The 19,854-nt window shown below is 39.8% G+C and overlaps 1 protein-coding gene across 1 annotated transcript in view; it reads left to right on the forward strand.

Moving 5' to 3' along the window:
* The window catches only part of DSCAM (DS cell adhesion molecule), a 607,252-nt gene that overhangs the window by 397,370 nt on the left and 190,028 nt on the right, over positions 1–19,854 (forward strand). Inside the window, exons 10-11 of the mRNA XM_074969783.1 lie at positions 3,956–4,075; positions 11,207–11,380. Coding sequence (XP_074825884.1) covers positions 3,956–4,075; positions 11,207–11,380 — 294 coding nt within the window. The remainder of the gene's footprint in view (positions 1–3,955; positions 4,076–11,206; positions 11,381–19,854) is intronic.

The raw sequence follows: 19,854 nt of genomic DNA on the forward strand, positions 1-19,854 counted from the left end.
ATAATGATAAATTATATACACACATTTGATCCGGAAGGATACAAACCGTTTCACAAAATTATTGTTCCTTTTTGTAAAAAAAGTAATCGCATACCATGCTTCGGGGCATCAGCTGATCATTATGGGACTGGGATTTCCTCTCCCCCGCTCCCCATGTACTACACTGTATGCACAACTGGCCAGGTACACCTTGACAGGTTTTTTTCAAAATCTTCTCAAGTGTCATGCTCCTGGTAGGCTACAGTCTGAGGAAGGGTCCTCGTTGTGATGGACCATTTTGTCTGAGCTGGTATGGAAAATTATTTTTGTACATAGCACCACTGAACAGCAACCACAACTGTTGTGGTAAAGTGGCAATCAGCTAGTGTACAACATACTGCTCCTGAGAGGGGAAATTTTGGCTAAGGTGATCTGAGCAAAACCAGACATTGTGGAAGTACAGTGTAATCTGTAGTGTCCATAAAGAGCAGCCCAGAGCCTGGTTTTTGAGGCCCTATCTGAAAGGCATTCACCCCCAAAGTACAAGAAACTCAACTTATCCCTCTAAGAGGAATGCGAGACCATGTCTGGACATGAACAAGTGATTCCAGGAAGTCAGACTTTAATCCTATGTCACTAAGCCACCTGTCCCATCATGATGAGACGCCAAAGTCTGGTAGGTTGGGCATAGGACTGGGAGTAAGGAGAGCTAGGTTCTAACTCATAGTTGACATCTTCTGAGGTGCTGAGCTCAACGGAAGTTGTGACTGGTCAGCACCATTTATATGAAGCCTGTGTGTGACATGGGCTCTCTGCGATGTAGTTACCCTGTCTGTAAAACTGGAGTGATGATACTGACCCATTTTTGTCATGTTTTGAGATTCATGGATAACAAATATATCTGTAAATCTCAAAACACTTCACAAAAATGGGTCAGTATTGTAACATTGGGCTGGAGCTACAGGCACCAACTTTCCCGGGGGGGGGGGGGGGGCGAGGAGAGAGAGTGCTCAACCCTGGCTCTGCCACAGGCCCTGACCCCACTTCACCCCTTCCTCCAAGGGGTCCCTGTCCCTTCCCGCCCCCTCCCCCGAGCCTGCCATGCCCTTGCTCCTCCCACTCCCCCTCAGAGCCTCCTGCACACTGTGGGAGTCACGGGGAGGGAGGAGGAGGTGCTGATCAGTGGGGCTGCCAGCTAATGGGGGCTGCTGATGTATTACTGTGGCTCTTTGGCGATGTACATTTGTAAATTCTGGCTCCTTCTCAGGCACAGGTTGGCCACCCCTTAGAGTGTCGTTTGTAATTACTAAACTACTATGTTAATTTATTATTCTAGTAACAATGTTTAGGTGATATAGTATCTTGCCCCTTGGAAAACCAAGGGTAAAGATACTGATTCTGTATTGGACACATCTTTATTCTCAACCTTTGACAATGTTACTAGGATTTTAATCCCTGAATACCTATGCTCTTCAATTGACCCGTTATCCACTGACTCAGATCCCATCTCTATCAAGCCCGGTCAAGCTGAGTGCAACACATTTCCATCCAATTCTGGAGGAAATTCAAGTGTCTCATTAGTTTTAAAATGATGTCTCCTTTATTATAAATATGTCCATTCTCCAACATATCCTTGTATGAGGCAGGTGCTACTCTAATCAGAACTGTAGCCTTTTATCTCCAGGTCTAAGGCAGTCACCTTTGTATGCACCATATCTTTCTACCAAAAATGTGTTCCAGGATGTTCCCTGAATCAGGCAAAGTATTTGTTTTACAGAATGTTAGCAGTTTATTTCCATGCAGGAATTTACGGATGGTCACCTCTTTATTGATTTTGGGAAATCTTGAAGATAATTTGCTTCCCTTTAACAGTTCTCCAGGTGAAACATGCTGATGTCACTAGACTGTGAGCCCTATAAATCCAAGTATGTTTGTGTTACTGCCTAATAGTGGGGGGGTTTAGAAGGCCTTGGAGAATCAGTACCCCAGATCCCCTTTTCTGTTTTCCTATTTGCTTGGTGATGAAATGGATTTATAACAATTTGGTTTCATATGCTGATGTAAATATTTTATGTTAATGAATGGAATAATGTGGACTATTGTCCTAGATTATGATTGCTAGGGTTGCAGTTTTGGTGAATAGCTTTCATGTGAATTAATGCAATATTTGATTTGTGCTTGACAGCATGGCAATCCTCTGGAAAACTGGAATAATTATGAACAATAAATACAGTAGCCCTTTCCATTGCAAAGTAATAAATGAGAACCTGCCTTTTCAGTGCAAAGGTGGATATTGTTTCTGTCACAGTTAGCTTCTGTGGTTTATTGCAGTAATATTTAAGACATACTGACATTTCTTGTCATCTGCTCATTGTCTTTATTCATATTTGGTTAATAAACAGCTTCACACTGTATTAGATTTTTCAGTGTCCTTGATAAAACTTTAGGATTTAATTTAGAAAAGGAACTTGTAAAATGATTGTCTGCCCTCAATAACATTGCTCCAACAAGTGCTAACTCATCCTGCAATGGATGGTACTATTACATAAGCCACTAAGCCACCTGTACTGGAAATGTTAGGTCATTGGTATAGCACTGGTCATTCTACTGTTTCTGCTTTGCTTCCATTGCACTGTTTTTCTGATGCATGCCATACACCAAATTAAATAAAAACACCTTTTACAGGTTCAGTCACCTAACATAATTTTCTGTCTGGCACTAAAACAAGAAGAAGAAGATTTTTACATATTAAGGATACAAATAGTTTATACACTTCCGTTTTCCAAGTGTGTGGTCATTAGTTAAGCACTGGAATCAAATTACCTAGGGGGGCTGTGGAATCTCTGTCACTGGAGGTTTTTAAGAACAGCTTAGACAAAAATCTGTCAGGGATGGTCTAGATAATACTTAGTCCTGCCATGAGTGCAGGGGATTGGGCTAGACGACCTCTTGAGGTCCCTTCCAGACTTACATTTCTATGATTCTGTGGTTATGGGCCTGATTCAAAGCCCATTGAAGTCAATGGAAAGACTCCCATTGACTTTAATGGACTTTTAGATTAGACCCTATATGCCTGAGGCCTTCTTTTTTTTAGAACCTTTGGCTCAGAGTACTTCAAACTCTGAAACCCATAAATCATGGTTGTCACCTTTGGAAGTCTATGTCTATGCAAGTCTATGACATTCTGGTCAGTTCCTCAAAACCAACAGATCTAGTGACCTCTGCAACACATACCTATCAGGTAATGCAGATAATTTCTCTCTCATTTGAGCATGACCTCAGAGAAGTAGAGATCAGCCAAAAATTTCCACATTTGTTTATAGAATGATGGGCACTGGTTTGAACCGCATCATTTTAAAGTAAAGTGATCTTTCTAAGAGGTAGGTGGTATTAATATTCTTGTTATCATATTACTTTGTTCAATGATATTTAGATCTATTTTTCTGCTTTATTTTCTTTGATTTCCTCTTTTTCTAAAACCTGTCAGCATATATAATTATTTTGATACAAAAAGGAAGCAGTTTGTAAAAAAAAAAATATTGCTTGTTCCTAGACACCCGTTCTACCTCTGTCTTCCACAGTTAGCACTCCCGTGCTGCATGTGAGGATATGACATCATAGGAGCCTGATTCTAAGGTTGATCACATGAGACACCAAGTGGAATTTACCATTCAACCTTTTTTTCCCCCTGTAATCTCTCACGCAGTGGTGCACTATATATATGTATATATTTCATTTTCAATGAAAAAAACTGCTTTAAATTAGTGCAAATTAAAATGAAGAAAAATCAAAAGTAAAAAGTTTAGCGATTAGATTTGAATTCTGAAAAGTTATCTTTTTTTTATTTTGCTTTGTGTGAAATTTTGTGCCCATTTCTAATTTTTATTCCCATTAAAATTCCTAGAGTTGGCCAGTAATTTTCTGAATTATCTTCTCAGCTGCACAATTTCTCAATGATTCCTTGTTTATCCCTCAGTTCCCCCTAGATTTGTGGTTCAACCAAGTGATCAAGATGGGATTTATGGTAAAGCTGTAATCCTCAATTGTTCTGCAGAGGGTTATCCTGTACCCACCATTGTCTGGAAGTACTCAAAAGGTATGACTTCTTTCATAATCATTTGGGTCCATATTCTGGTACTCATACTTCAGTTTAGTAGCACCTTACTCAGTGTAATTCAATAGCACTAGTCATGGAGTAATAGTGAATTTGAGTTAAGAGTATCACAATTTAGTCCTCCCAATATTTAAAGTAGTACTATTAAAATTCATGTGTTGCATCTGCATGTATGGGTATACACTCTTCTGTTGGCATTTGACTGTCTACAGTGATTTTAGGTTCTGAATAAAGTCTCAAGAAGAAGGGTGCAGAAGGTAAATGTTGCTTTGATTGCTGTGACCTTCAGAACAAGGTTCATTGGTACTACTTGGTTTGGGTTTTGTTCTTTTAAAATCCATGATAACACAGCCAATCATACCTTTTCTGCAAAGAAGAAAGGTCAGATAGTATTAGCATAACCCAGTAATTCAGTATGCGCTTTACATAATGCTTTAACATTTTATTCTTATGTAACAGAGCATTAAAACTGGCCCCACTTGACCCCAGCTAACCACATGAAATTGACAGCTTTTTAATTAAAATGTGCTGCCTGCTAGATTGTGTCTTTTAGCCAATTATCTGTTAATGCTTACCTTGTGTCAAAGCGGGTGTTATTTCAGAAAGCAACTGTACTGTATACATTAGTTAGATGTTCACACTTTACCACAGTATAAAAGAGAATACCTTATCACACCAAGTTGTATGTAGACCAAAAAAAAACCCCACAAAAAAACAATTGACTTCTGGCTAAAGTTTGGTGCCGGTTGGGGCAAAAGCTGAGGCAACACTACATGTCCTTTTCAGTTTAATAGCACTGTTTCGCTTTACCAGTGCATGGAAGAAAATTTGGAATTAATATAAACACTTCACGATGTGCTTTTATTTTCACTTTCCATGTGGTGGTAATAAGGAAAAAACAATTATTCTGTGTTCCATTTGTATTCTGAAGAGGGAGGCCAATCAGGCTAGCTAGATTCCAGCTAACAGCATGTAAGCACCACTAGGGGGTTTTTTTAGTAGCAGAAAAGAGAAGTTTAATTGTAATGATGTTCTACACATCTAAGTGAAAATCCTGTAATGATTTCCATTCACAGCTCTTCCTGAATCTTGGATAAAGTAGGTTTCTCATGCAGAACGAAGTTTTAGATGACATTAGAAGTGGTCAAAAATGTTTGAATTTTTGAAGTTCCAATTTTTTTTCTCCAGAATAGCTCTAGCTGACATGGACAACATTTTTATGCTGACACTGTATTTTGTTACTACATCATGATTTCATCAGAAGATTTAATTAAAATGTTGTACAGATCTCTAGGCTATACAGTCCATCTTGTCTTAAAATGGCATGCTATATACTGTGATAGGTTTGTACTATGATCCAAAATAAGTACTGTAGTGGAGGTCTTTAGCAACAAAGTGCACAGGTACCATCAAGTGTGTAGATGCCATGTAGAGTTTACAGATTATCAACAAATCCGAAAACCAGTTAGCATCATGACCAATATAAGGTTTCTAAAGTTAGTGCAAAAGGAAAGGCAGAATGGTGTTTGTGCACAATGGATTAATGTTTGACAACCTTATCACTGCTGTAGACTTATGACCTAAAAATGAGTGTATAAACCCAAGTAATAATGAGCAAGGTGGTATTATCCTAGTCTCTAAAGAACATTCAGTCACGTCACAAAACTCAGTACACAGTAATGTATGATTGACGGTCACTGCTCAAGATGGACTTTGGCCTGGAATAGCTGGTGTTTTGCAAGTCCGGAGTGAGATGCCTTTGCATAGCTACATGTAGACACTTTCCCAGATTGTGCCTGTCTCTCACCAGTGCCATTAGTCCTTCACTCACTTTCTATGAGCACCAAAATTACCCACAGAATTTTGAATACAACAACAAGAGAGCATCTGTGCACAGACACCTGGGCTTTGCACTGCCAAGACACACACAAATTCATGAAGTGTAGCTATTTCCCATGCACTAACCACAAGAAAGTCGGTTCATTCAAGAACAAGAAGTAGGAAAAGAGAAACATCATTAATGTGACTAATACAGTTGAAGATCTGTGCAGACATTATCCTATAATGTTACCAAGTTCAGTGCATCTGCCTAGGTAATCTTCCATGTAACTGCCAGTCCCAAAAGTAAGCTCTTTTAGGATTAGAGAAGCTTAAATTTGCACATATGTTAGATTTTAATATTCCAAATGTTGTATTCATGCGTTGTTATAGCTTTCTCTTTCCCCATAGTATTTTCTCATTCCATTTTCTTTTAGGCTTACTCAGCCCAATGCTTACAGTAATTAATGTTGATGGATATCAAATTCATGTACAGAAAGTTATATAAGAGAACCCCATTGAAAAATATATCCATGTGATTTCTCTGATAATGCCCCCTGCTGCCTCCCAAATTAGACTGTCAGACCTTTGGAACAGGGCCCTTGTCCTTGTCTGTGTTTGTAGAACACCTAACACTGTGAGACCTGATCCTGATTTGGGCTTCTAGGCACTATGATCATATAAAGATTATATTGTAATCAACTATCTAAATGGAAGCTAAATTGATAGCAATGGAAATTTGCATCCTCTATCAACAATACAAATATCTATGTAATCTCTCTAAGGTGTTCCAAGGAATCTATCAACACAATATCAAAGGGTATGTCTATCTGTGGTCAGGTGTGTCATTGCTGCACATGTAGAGTTACCCTAGCTAACTTAAATCTAGCTAGCTCAGGTATTGGAGTAGTGAAGCTGTGGCAGCGCAGGCTTCAGTGTGGACTGTACAAGTCCACATGGGACCCTGGGTGCTTACTCATGTGGCTAGCCTGCACTGAAGCCCATGCTGCCATGGCCACACTATTATTGGTAGCCATGCTAGCTAGATTAAAGCCAGCTCAGGTACATCTACACTAAAGCAAAGTGAAATTTTTTGGATGAATAGTTTATTTGCAAAAAAAAAAAAAGAAGAACAGTTTTTGGTGAGCCGAAACTATTCATGAATTCAGACTGAATTTGTCAAATAATTTTAGATGGAAAAAAAATTGGACAAAGATGAATTTTTTTTTCAGTTCAGCCACCAAAATGAAAATTAATTATTCCCTGAGCTACAGATGCTGCAATCACACCTCCAGTTGCCATGTAGACATACCATAAGTGCCAAAGCATAGACAATAGTAGTGCAAGATTCCCTTTAAACGCACTTCAGTTCTGTTCTGTTCCAGAAGGAGTACCTATAAAAACAAAGGGTTGTTTAGTTGCTATACCCAATTCTTGGTGAATTTTGTGAGGAGAGCATTTGTAGCATTAGAATGGGACTGAAACCACCAATGTTGAAGTGGGAATAGGGAAGCAACGATATTCAGTACAGACTTGGGCCAAATTCAAGCAACTGCTCTTGAGGTACTGCATCTTATCAGTTGTCCCCTGAATCATTCAGTCTCTCCATACCCATTCAAAAACGACTTCAGCTCAATCATTTGGGATTGGAAATGGGACCTTTATTCTCTTGCATGAGCAAGACCCTTGATGTTTAATGATGATTCAAGAATCAGTGGATTCCAGATCAGAAACACGCACAATAACTTTGCTACTGAAGGGTATTATGCTTCACTCGGCTATGTGGTAGAAGGGAGTCAAAGTGTTCAGCTAAGGGGTGGAAGGGAAAAGTGGCCACATGAGAGGTTAACCAACTCTGTCTATTTGCTCTTTTCTCCTTGACAGCTGTTATATATAAGCCCTACTCCACAGAGCTGGGTAGGGTATGGCCATAGGGATGTGGGGAGGAGTTGAGGGAACAACTACTGTGTCGCTTAATCCCCTATCAAATTAACATGAAAGCACCAAAATTTAGTGGTGCCATGAGCAAGAGTGAATCCCTCTTTGCAGTTTTTCCCACTGGGGACTATGACATTGGGGCTTAGCCAATGTCAACGCAGCAAAGACAAATGTCATGCTGCCATTGTTGTGTGGGAAGCCTGGGAGAAGAGCAGACAGGCTGAGATCTAAGGGGCATGACTCTGTTATTCCAGCAAATATTTGTCTGTCAGAAGAAGTATCAGAGTACACACTGCTTGTGGACCCATCTCCAGGAAGTCTAATGGCCCATGCCCTTCTAGATCTGTCCTCCTTTTTAACATGAAAAATGAAGCATATGGGCCTAACCAAGTAGATTTTTCATTTCTATTCAACCAGCCTCCATGTCTGCCAAGTCATAAGATGGATCTGAATTCTGTATTTTAAACTAGTTATTAAATTGAGCCTGTGACGGGTTGTGCCCCTTCGGGATGCCACCTGATGTGCTGGGATACCACTGAGCCCACTTGTTCTGCCAGCCAGGGCACCCTTTTTACCTGTCTTGCTGAGCCAGGCTATTAAGCCTCCTCTAGCACACACACAGGCAGGGCCACACCCAACTGCACAATGACACAGACACTGAGATCAGCTCTAGAAAGCCTCAGCTTAAGGGACTTACCCCAACACTCAGGTATCCACCTCCCTTGGAGTGCAGATCCAAAGGTATATTGTCTTGTGCTATAGAGAAATGTATGCATAAATTCGCCCCCTCCCTCAATGTGGAGGAAGATATGCACAACTTCTCCCCCCCCCCACCTCAGTTAGAAATTACAGAAACTGGGTTTAATAATAAACAAAACAAATTTTATTAACTATAAAAGGTAGATTTTAAGTGGTTAAAGGGGTAGAAAACAGAACAAAGTAGATTACTAAGCAAATAAAATAAAACATGCAAACTAAGTTTGATTCACTGAAGAAACAGGTTACAAAATATAATTTCTCACCCTAAATCTTGTCACAGGTAGATTATAGAAAGTCTTGAAAGGCAGCTACACTGGCCTGCAGCTTGAGACTTCTGGTATTTCCACTCACAGACTGGATGCCCTCCCAGCCTGGGTTTATCCCTTATCCCCTCAGTTCAGTACTTGCTTCCGGGTATTTTTCAGTCTCTCTTTGGGTGAGGAGGCAAAGGAGAACCACGGTGATGTCACTCCCCTGCCTTATATAGCTCTTGTGTATGGCAGGAACCCTTTGTCTCCCAATGGAGGAACACTGGCATTCCGAGGGGTGGGTCTAGTACCAGATGACTCAGACCCATGTCTCTGCAGGGCTGTGGCAGCCATTACTCGTAGGCTGTCTGGAGCATCCACAGGAAGACTAAGCTCTTTCAAAGTCCATTGTCTTTGTTAATGGGCCATCAGCCATGTCTGGCTTTTCCACTGTTGTACCTGAAGGGATAGTTGGGGGTGACACCCAAAGTAACACATTTGAAATGCAGATACATAGTCAATATTCCTAACTTCAGATACAGAAATGATACAGGCATACAAATTGGATAATCACATTAAGTAAATCGTAACCTTTCCAATGATATCTCACATGAGCCATCTTGCATAAAGTATATCTCAGTTATGTCATATCCATATCATAAGCATATTTTCATAAAGAATATAGAGTGAAACATCACAGAGCTATTTATGCAGCTTACAGCAGTTTCCATATCTGCTCACGGGGGGTTGTGCCCACTTTGGGTTTTGTTTTTGTTTTTAAAAGTTTAACAGCTTTGTTCACACCTTATTAAATTCTTTGCAGCTCTGACTGAGAAAATTAACAGATTGAAATCCTTTAAATTGTACATTGCATTTTAATTTGGTTTCATTGCTCCTACTCATGCCAAAGAGTGTCTACATATTTGCAGGTATCATAGATTTATCTTTAGATGGTTGTTTCAGTCCAAAAATTATTATTAAGCTGGCTTCTGTTTGCATAACTGATTCTGGTAGTAGAATGTTTGGTGTCCGTTATTAGATATCCCAGTATATTACAGTACTCAGTCTAATCTAATCTAATGCATATAAAATTCACCCATCACTGTGGTAGCTAGAAGCCATAAAAACAATTTAAAAAGTAACAATTATCTAAGAGCATCATACTCCCTATTTTGCCTGATGTCCAGCTCAGGAATGCTCTGCGCAAGTCAGTGTGGGGCTGCAAAGCTGTCCTCCACTTACATGCACACCTCAATACTGGGCCACCCCAGATGCCACAATTCGGGGAATAACACTACAATACTGGTGAATGGAATCAAAATAGCGCAAAAGAGTGGGATTTAAGTGCAGCGTAGGCCTCAAGCTGGCCCTATGAGAATATGTACTACAGTATTAGAAAGGGATACCCATTAGCAAATAATAAATATATCTGAAATGAACTGAATTTGATCGACACATGCAGGAGGGTATTATACAATACTGTAAATCTAACCTTGAGAAGTGAGGATTTTCTTAAGGAGATGAATATCAACAACTCCATCTCAGCATTCCCTCCTAAAAGAGATCAATGAGATAAATTCGTCCCTGCTGAGCTCCCTTGACTGCAGTGCAGTTACACCAGAGTTGTATTTGGTTCAATGCCTCATTTCACTGTTGATAGAAAAGTGACCAGTGCATGTTTTGAGTGAGTTGTGTACCAACTATAGTTCTTTTATGGCAAACTGCACCTGCAGTTAGATGTGTTCTTGCATCAATCTGAATGCTGTCCCAGAACACAGTGAGTCAGAGATTATGTGTGATCAAACTGTCAGTTGTAGCAGGAAATATTCACTGATGTGCTTGTCCACATGCTACCATGAGTTTAGTGAACAAGGTCCTTAAAGTCCCTTGAGCATTCCATGTTTACTACAATAGATATCCCTCATGATCATAAGGAATTCATTTGGTATATGCATAAGGAATGTAGACTTTGTGGCTGTTCAGCTGTAATTTTGAATAATTTATCAGCCACTAAATGTACAACAAATGTGGCTTTTTACCCAGGAGCTCTCTGCAAAGCTTTCTCTCCCTCTTACTCCTTTTTCCCTCTGCCTCCACCCCCTACCTTGTAGTAAATTGTAACTACAGTTATAATTGATAAGATAAGACTTTTTTTCCTTTCCATTGAATGACTTTAGTTTTGGCAACAGGCATTCAGCTTGTTCTGTAGATGGTTATAATGCCAGAAAGCAACATTTCATTTTAATTGACTTTAGCCTGTAATAATAGGCAGCTGTGGTTGCTGCCTTTTAAACAAATTCTTCTTTCCCCACCTCTTCCTTTCTGATTAATCTTTTGGGTTCTGCTGTAGGTGCTGGGGTCCCCCAGTTCCAGCCCATTGCCTTGAATGGCCGTATCCAGCTTCTCACAAATGGCTCCTTGTTGATTAAGCATGTACTGGAGGAAGACAGTGGATACTACCTCTGCAAGGTCAGCAATGATGTGGGAGCGGACGTCAGCAAGTCCATGTACCTCACTGTTAAAAGTAAGAACTAAAAGCAATTCTTTTTGATCCAAAGCAGAGTTACAAAGGTTGGTTTGTTACCTCCCTGTTCCTGATAAAATAGTTTTTTTTTACTGGATATTGAAATTCAATTGCATATTCTTGTAACTGGAATGTCAATATAGATGGGTAAGGTTTATTTAGGAGAGTTAAAAAACAGATGAAAAGGCAGAACCTTGACACTACTTATAGTTCAACAGTGAAGAATGTGGTGAGAACGTTCTTTGGGTAAGGACAAGGAATGAATAACGAAGGAGAAATACTGTGAGTATCTGCTAGCAAACCCCAAGATTGGCCAAGAAGAAGGATGAAGAATCCCTGGACTAATTCTCAAGGTACCGTATGCTGCAGTTATTGTATTTATTTTAAATTGGTCAATGGTTGAATGTTTTAAGGAAATACATACATATTTACTTCTGCAAAAGATTTGGTCAAAGCCTTTTCTATCTGATCTGAGATCTTTACGGGGCTTAAACATATCTTCTTTACTGTGCGAGCAGTAGGGACAATTTTTAACATCTGTGTGTGTTCTGTGTTTGTAAAGGTCTAGCACAATGGGGCCTGGGACCATGACTGCGGCTCGTAGGTCCTACAATAATACAAACAATACATTTGAATAATAATATCTACACAACTTCTTTTAACATAAACACAGATGAGAGTATAGAGATGATGATATTGTCATGCTGTCTGGAGTGGCTCACAACCGAGAGTGCCAATCTCAGGTCAAACTCTCAGAAAACAGGGCAGACACCTGAAACTGATGGTATGTTCTATAATTAGATTTCACCAAGCCAGTAACAAATGTGTATTCCTGGATCTCTAGAACAGTCCTACCATGGAGTCATGGACAGCCCCTTTAGGCTCTCCAGCATATCTTATCATCCAGACAGGTGGATTTTGTGATACTGGTCGCTATACCAAACATCTCATTAGGTTACTCCCAACCCCAAAGGGTCAGTCACTTACCCCAGGTCAATGGATAGTCTCAATCTCACACCAAAGACAATGCTGACAGCCAATTTCTCTAGTAAAATAACTAAAGGTTTATTAGCTAAGAAAAAGAAATGAGAGTTATTGAGAGGTTAAAATAGGTAAAATACACTAACAGGTGAGTCTACATTTGTAAATCCAAAATGATAGCAGAGATGTGGTAATCTGCTAGTCTCCAAAAGTCTTTCAGGGTTACCCAATATAACTCTGGGGATCTCTGTCCACTCGCTCAGTATTTCCACTCCGTTGGAATCCAAAACAGTCCAGAGTTGAAGGATCTTTTCTAGAATCCATCTTTTATATCTTCTTCACACAGAATGCTAGCTGACAGCTTTTGTACCCACATGGGCCTTCCTTTGAATAGATAATGAGAACAATACACCTAGCATTCCATAAGTTTTCATGAAGTTCTAACACCTGAATACACTCTTCATTAACACACCTTTGATCTGGGGTTATTTAATTGCAGGATATACATAATGTAGAAGTAATGTAATAGCAAATTACAGGATATAGACAGATGAAAACAATACAAATCAGCCTCCCCCCTTTGATCTCTATTGGCATACGAGTGAATTAGTTTGAACGCATACTAACACTCAACGCTTCTTTGATATTCACATACAAGTGAATTTGCCTATGGTTTTGGCTAGAGCTGGTTTATCAGTGTGTCAGCTATATTCCAGAGGAATTTGATACATTTCCTCACCATAAAGAGGTCCAGGAAATAGTGACAAACCAGCACACACCATCCTTCAAACATTCCTTGTTGACTTATTAGAACAGCGTTGATGGAGATCACCAGGGACAGCATGCACTTTCATGCCTGTAGTATTTCACAGATTGATTGAATGCTTTGGAAGTTCTGGATGTCAATTGTCTTGGCAAAGGGCTATCTTTGAAAGTGAAAAGGTATTTTTCCCTGAAAGGGAGGGAAAATCCAGATTATTAATTCTTCATTGGATCTGTAGTCTAGGATATACAGTTTTTGAATACCAAGAATTGCAGATTGTTGTAAATGGGTTGCAAAGACTAGTGTGAATCTTATTACACCTGCTAGTATTATAGTCTCAAACATCTTCCACGGTCCAGTTTATTTTTTGCCAAAAGTGACACACTGATCGGTACGAAGGAGAGGACTAATTTTCCTGATCACTGCAGAAATGACCAGAGTAATGTGATATCCAAAATGTCCAAAACAAAAATATGAAAAGCAATTACTAATGGTTTTCATAAATCAGGTTTTAACACCAGTTTCCCATGCTTCTGTAATTGACCATTTTTGGGACCAGTTTTGAACTACAGTATCAGTACATTCCGTAATACGCTATAGAAAAGCAGCTTCTCTCTTGTTGGCAGCTATGCACAGTGCCTGTCTGATCACTGCATGCAGTTTCATGTGTGATAAAAGAGCATCCCTTATCAAATAAGAGCAGGAGCCTCCCTGGAGAGTTAGTTACTGTTTGAATCTAATGAAAACCCCTCTGGCTCTAAGATAGCAAACACAAACATGTATGCACCCTCACACATACACACTCACACACATACTGTTCCCAGCATGGGATTTGTAAAGCAGCTATAGCATACACTGTTTGTATGTGGGTATATGCTTAAAGGAGATTCAGACTTAGCTTTAATCAAACATACATTAAGCGCAATCTGGTTTCTGGAGTGACATCAGTAGAATAGTGCAGTTGTGTGCCTATGCAATGGCTGAATCCCCAGTTATAGTTGGGATTGTTATGGTTGAAATGTAATAAACTGCTGTCACTCCAAAGGAGACCCTATACCTATGTGGTGTTCTCCAGATGTATTCTATTGTTTGTTTGTTTTATTTTCCCCTGTGATTATTCTTACTCCTTTTCCCACTCTGTCTGTCACACACTGGCTTCTATGCTGTAGTCCTCGGCGATATCCCTGCTACTAGATGAAAGCCTCAGATTTCCTCAGTGAAATTCACTATGCTAGTCATTAATTGATCCTGCATAACGTGTTTGCCCAGCTCCATGTGTTCACCCTAACTGCCTCCTTTTACTGAAAGGCAGAAGGGGATAAAATATGCTACAGGCAGTGATTTCTGGGTGACAGGGTTAGAAAGGAATATCCTTTCAAAAATTCAAAAAGATTAACACAAATATTTTGCTACTTATTTTCTTTGAAGATTCCTTGTGACAAATCAGCTTCCTTTCCCCCTCCTCGTATTCCTTGGCCCTCTATATAGATTTTCAATCTGTATACCATACAGTAGCATCTCAAATCACTTGAGAAAGAAATAAGTGGCTTAATACAGCCACTTAATGTAGCCCACAAAAGCTTATGCTCTAATAAATTTGTTAGTCTCTAAGGTGCCACAAGTACTCCTGTTCTTTTTGCGGATACGGACTAACACGGCTGCTACTCTGAAACCTCTTAATACAGACCTAAACTCATTCAGCTCTTGAAGCCAGACTACCACTCTGAAAAAGAGACATTTTAGCCTATCTCTTGAACAACTAGCAACGTATGTACACATATGCCAACCATTGAAAGTATAACCATGAATTAAAAATAATAATCTTACATGCAGGTTATTTTTTCCATTTTTAATTAGTGTTCCTGTCTACTCCATTTTCTCCTTTGTCTGCCTTAACACTTTCAGAGAAGTCTTCTATATTAACTGAGATAAATCTCATCTGTCTGAAAGACTGGATTCTTTCCTCTTCCAACTTTTCTAGTATCAAGTATGCAAAGTTATCCCCTATTTACAGAAGGTGTTAACGTAAGACAAGTGTCTTTACTGGTAGTTTATAACTGGCTAAAATGAATATTTGAACTGATATATTTTCCTGGCTTATTGCTTCTTCCTCATTTTTTCTCAAATAAACAGACTTACTATGCAGTTCATATAGGCTAAAAAACAACCTCACGAGCACCTGGTGGTGCTTGTTGCAAGGTGAGTCACCTCAGACAATGTAGCTAAAGCTGCATGACTGATGGAGATTGCGTAAGGAATGATCATACGGGGAAGAGAGAAGGTACCAAAGGACAGAGCCCCAAGGAAAATCAACCAAGGGTGAAGAGGAGAAAGAGCCTCCAAAGTGGATATTGAGCAGCAGCCAAAGGGCTAGACTGAGAACCGTAAAAACATAGTCTACACCTAACAATTATTGTCCATCTCTTTGCCATTTGATAAGTCCATCTGAAGATTACCATCAGGTATGTTTGTCTTTCTGCTGGGCTCAACATATGCAATTTTCAAACTTCACATGCTCCAGGATACATAAAATGTGAAAAACCCCAATGAGAGAGCCCTGAAATAAGGCATCCAGAAATGGACTTTTTCCAGTGGTGGTTGGAATTAGGGGATTCTAAGGAAATTCTACAGAGCATAAGAAGCCTTTCAAGGTAAGGGAAGAACTAAAGGTAATTGAAGGTTGTCCAGGAGTCATAAGAGAAGAGATATCTATTTAAAATGGGCGCCATTCAAAAACTAACTGCACAGATTGGTTCATCTGAATACTATCACACTTTAATTCCAAACTAGAGTGTGTATAACATGTTAAAGCAGTTTTGTAAGAATTTCTAATGGGAGCCAAGCTTCAGTATAAAATATAGGAAGTAATCTGCGGTATGTTCCTATTCAAATCATCAACTGGATTCAGCCATGATTTCCCTGATCCTTCCTAAATCCATTACTCATTTGCGTGCCATCCGGGAGACTGGTGACATTTAATTTGAACACCAAAACACATCCAGCAAGTCCCGTCTACCAATAAAATCACTTCATTCACTTTCCTCTCAAATACACTTCTTGTCAATTTGCATTATATATGATTAATACAGAAACCTAAAGCTGTACCCTACAGTCAGACTCATGCATCCTTCCAGCATGAATGTATTAATCGCAGATAATACTTATCATGCTAAGCTACCCCACGTTAAATATTTTAGCTAAAGCCTGCTAGAGATCTGTGGCAAGAGCTAAGAGCAGAGAAGAAAACAGCCTGGGATAGGCAGCAGTGTCCAGTGGCTAGGGCCCTGGGTTTGGAGCCTGGGGTTCTAGTCCCAACTCTACCTCTAACCTGCTGTGTGACCTTGGGTAAGTTACTTCACCTCTCTGTGTCTGTTTCCCCTCCCACCCTATATCTGGTAAGTCTATTTAAATTGAAATCTCATCACAGCAAGGGTTGTCTTTCGTTCTTTCACTCTGTTTGTACAGCACCTGGCACGGTGAGGCCCTGGTCTCAGTTGGGGGCCCTAGGTGCTACTGTAATACAAAGAAATGATGCTAATAAAATACAAAAATACAAAGAACAACAAATGGAGGCTTATATAAGGGAACTCTGAGTCCTGTGAAACTATATTTTCCACTGTTGAACGGAAACATGCTACCATATCACTGAGACATTGCAGTAGTCATAGGTGAAAAACAAATGTACATCTGTTCTCCTTTATGTACCTTTATCCTGGCAGGATAAAGACACACTTAAATAGTTTGTCTTGCCAAAATACCTACATAATAAGATAAGAACAGCCATACTGGGTCAGACCTAATGTCCATCTAGCCCAGTTTTCTGTTTTCCAGTAGTGGCCAATGCCAGGTGCTTCAGAAGGAATGAACAGAACAGGGCAGTTACCAAATGATATATCCCCTGTTGTCCAGTCCCAATTTCTGGCAGTCGGAGGTTAGAGACACCCAGAGCATGGGGCTGCATCCCTGACCATCTTGGCTAATACCCGTTGATGGACCTATCCTCCATGAACTTATCTAGCTCTTTTTTGAACCCAGTTATAGTTTTGATCTTCACAACATCCCCTGGAAACGAGTTCCACAGGTTGACTGTGTGTTGTGTAAAGAAGTACTTCCTTTTTTTTTTAACCTAATGCCTATTAATTTCATTCGGCGACCCCTTGTTCCTGCAGTAAAGCCAGTGTATGATAATGGAGCATTCAGTGTGCTTACCTCAGCAAAGTAACTCCAACTAATCACCCATGGCGAGCTGTAAAGGCAGATAAAAATTGCCATCTGTAGCATGTTCAACAATACATTGTAGGAAAAACAATTATCTCACTGTGTCAAGTTCACTGTGAACAAGCCCAACTATTCTGACTGATATTTCTTCATCTGGCCTTATTCCATATTTTGCAGTTCTGTGTTCCATAAATAGTGTTTTCCTTGACAAAAATGACACCCCAGTTGTACACTCTGTGTCTTATTATTTTCTCCTTCTGTGTTCTGCGATCTTGAGCCAAAGTTTAAAATTTCTTATCTATTGCAGCCACCTTAGGCAGAGAGGGCTGAGATTCTGGCCAATGGAAAAGGGAGACTCCATAGTTCAATGACTTAAACATCTCTTCAGAACAATGGAGTAAATAAAGGTGAAAAATCATAAAAAATTAATTCAGTTGAACTGAAAGCAGCATATACACGAAAAAGTGCCTTTTTCTTGCCATATGCAATTGCCTTGCCTTTTTCTACCCCACCCTCCTGGCCGAAGGATGGGTGTATCTTTGTTGAAATACAATGTGCAGGTATAAATGAACTATTGGGAGCCTCTGATATAATTTCAAGTAAATGTTGATGGACTGTAGTACTTTTATTTTTTAATGCAGTCTAGGAGAAGCTATAGAAAAGCTATGGTAAATCTTGAAAACATGAAAAGTTTCCCTAGACACAAGTACTCAGTCTTGTTAGTATAACAGGCCCCTGTTTTATTCTAATGAGGTCCTCCCACTATGAGAAATGAACAAGCTCTGAGTGCTGTTTGCTGCCTCTTCAAACCATCGGCACAGCTTTGATTTAAGGACTTGCGCTTTAATCACCCATCATGTGTCATTACCCCGACAGGCGGCAGCAGCCACAAGATACAAGCGCCAGTAAATTGCACTGAAAGTCGCTGAAGCGACCCTTTGTTGATTTTCTTTTACAGCTATTCCATGGCAGATCAGCTGTCATAACAACACAGTGCCTGTGGCAACATGGTGAAATTAAACGTGAAGTATGTTCAAGGTAGCTGGTAGAAAGCTGGAATATCCCTTTTTTTCTGTAGATTTGAATGCTTCTTACTCTTCTCATTAATGCCAAGCCTGTGGCAATTGGCTGAAACGACTGCTATATCTCGTCAGATAATTGCCAGATGCACTACAGTACAAATATTAAAGTGCTTTTGTATGCAAATCATTACATTACTATCAATTTTTAAAGAAGGGACTGGACATTTGTTCTCTTTTTTTAAAAAAAGAACCCTGTTGTAATTGGCTATGCGGGGGGGGGGGGGGGAGGGAAATAACATCGCCTTTTTCTTTCCCAGGAGACTAGCTGCCCCAGCAATGCTACTAGCAGGAAAATGAAATGTAGAGATTTTTCATCCTAAGGCATATATAGATAAGTATATATAGACCTACAATATCTTTTTATCCGGATAAACGACATCACGCTCATTATCTTTTCTTGTAGATAGTCATCTCTCCAAGCCCTGTGGTGCTGGCATAACAAAATTAAACATGAAGTAGATGTGGATTTTTTTTAATACTTACATAGAGAACATTCGGTGGGGACTGTAATTCTCTTTGCAGAAGTGTTCTGCTGTCAGAGGTATCATGAGGGATGTAAAATATTAAGGCGTCATTGCAGAGATGATCAACGTAGTAAAGTCATTATCGTTTCCTGCTTCAGAGCCTTCCTTCATACTGGCTTTTGCCATGAGGCCTACCCAATTACGACTGGACAGTCTGAGGGAGATGGTGTAGTGTAGCCAATATTTTATTTCTTTATATTTAAAAATGTATAAATAAACACGATAGGAGAAATGTGTATAAAGCTACAGATATTTTCACTGTGTCTCTTCCCTGCCCTTAGTATGTTGCTTGTCCTATTAAACTGCAACTTTTTTTGGACACAGGACAGTGGCTCTGACCCTGCAGTGAGCGCCCAGACAGAGCTCTACTGAAGGCAATGGAACTGTGTGCATGCCAGGCTCTGCCCAACAGAGCTCATCACAGGGTTGGGATCTGTGTCTCCTATCTGTATGGACAGCACCTAGCACATTATGGGCAGACCAGAATAAATAATAGTAAAATATTTCCATTTTTGCCATTGATATTCTGGTACTTCCGTGATGGCTATTAGATAGAAGAATATCCAGTTCATATTTACCTTTATCAATCTTATAAACCTTTTGTGATGATGGGAGTGGAATTAAAAATGGACATTTAAAATGTAAGATACCGTAAAGCTAGCTAAAGGGGCAGCATGCCCAGCTCAGAGAATAGTTCACCTGTCACAGCAATGCAATTCCTGTGGCGAGAGGGAAATGAATCCAGTGTCTGTTATAGGTGGCTGGTTGAAATGTAGAGCACCGCTCTTTCTTTTTCTCTCTTTCGTCTCCTGTTATTCAAGTCTAATTCATTTGTCATAGAAATGCAATGTCAGTGGCGCTAGAATATAATGGAATATAAAGGAAGCTGGTTAAGAGGCGAACTTT

Source organism: Natator depressus, chromosome 1 (genome assembly GCF_965152275.1).
Source record: "Natator depressus isolate rNatDep1 chromosome 1, rNatDep2.hap1, whole genome shotgun sequence".
NCBI classification, from domain to species: Eukaryota; Metazoa; Chordata; order Testudines; family Cheloniidae; genus Natator; species Natator depressus.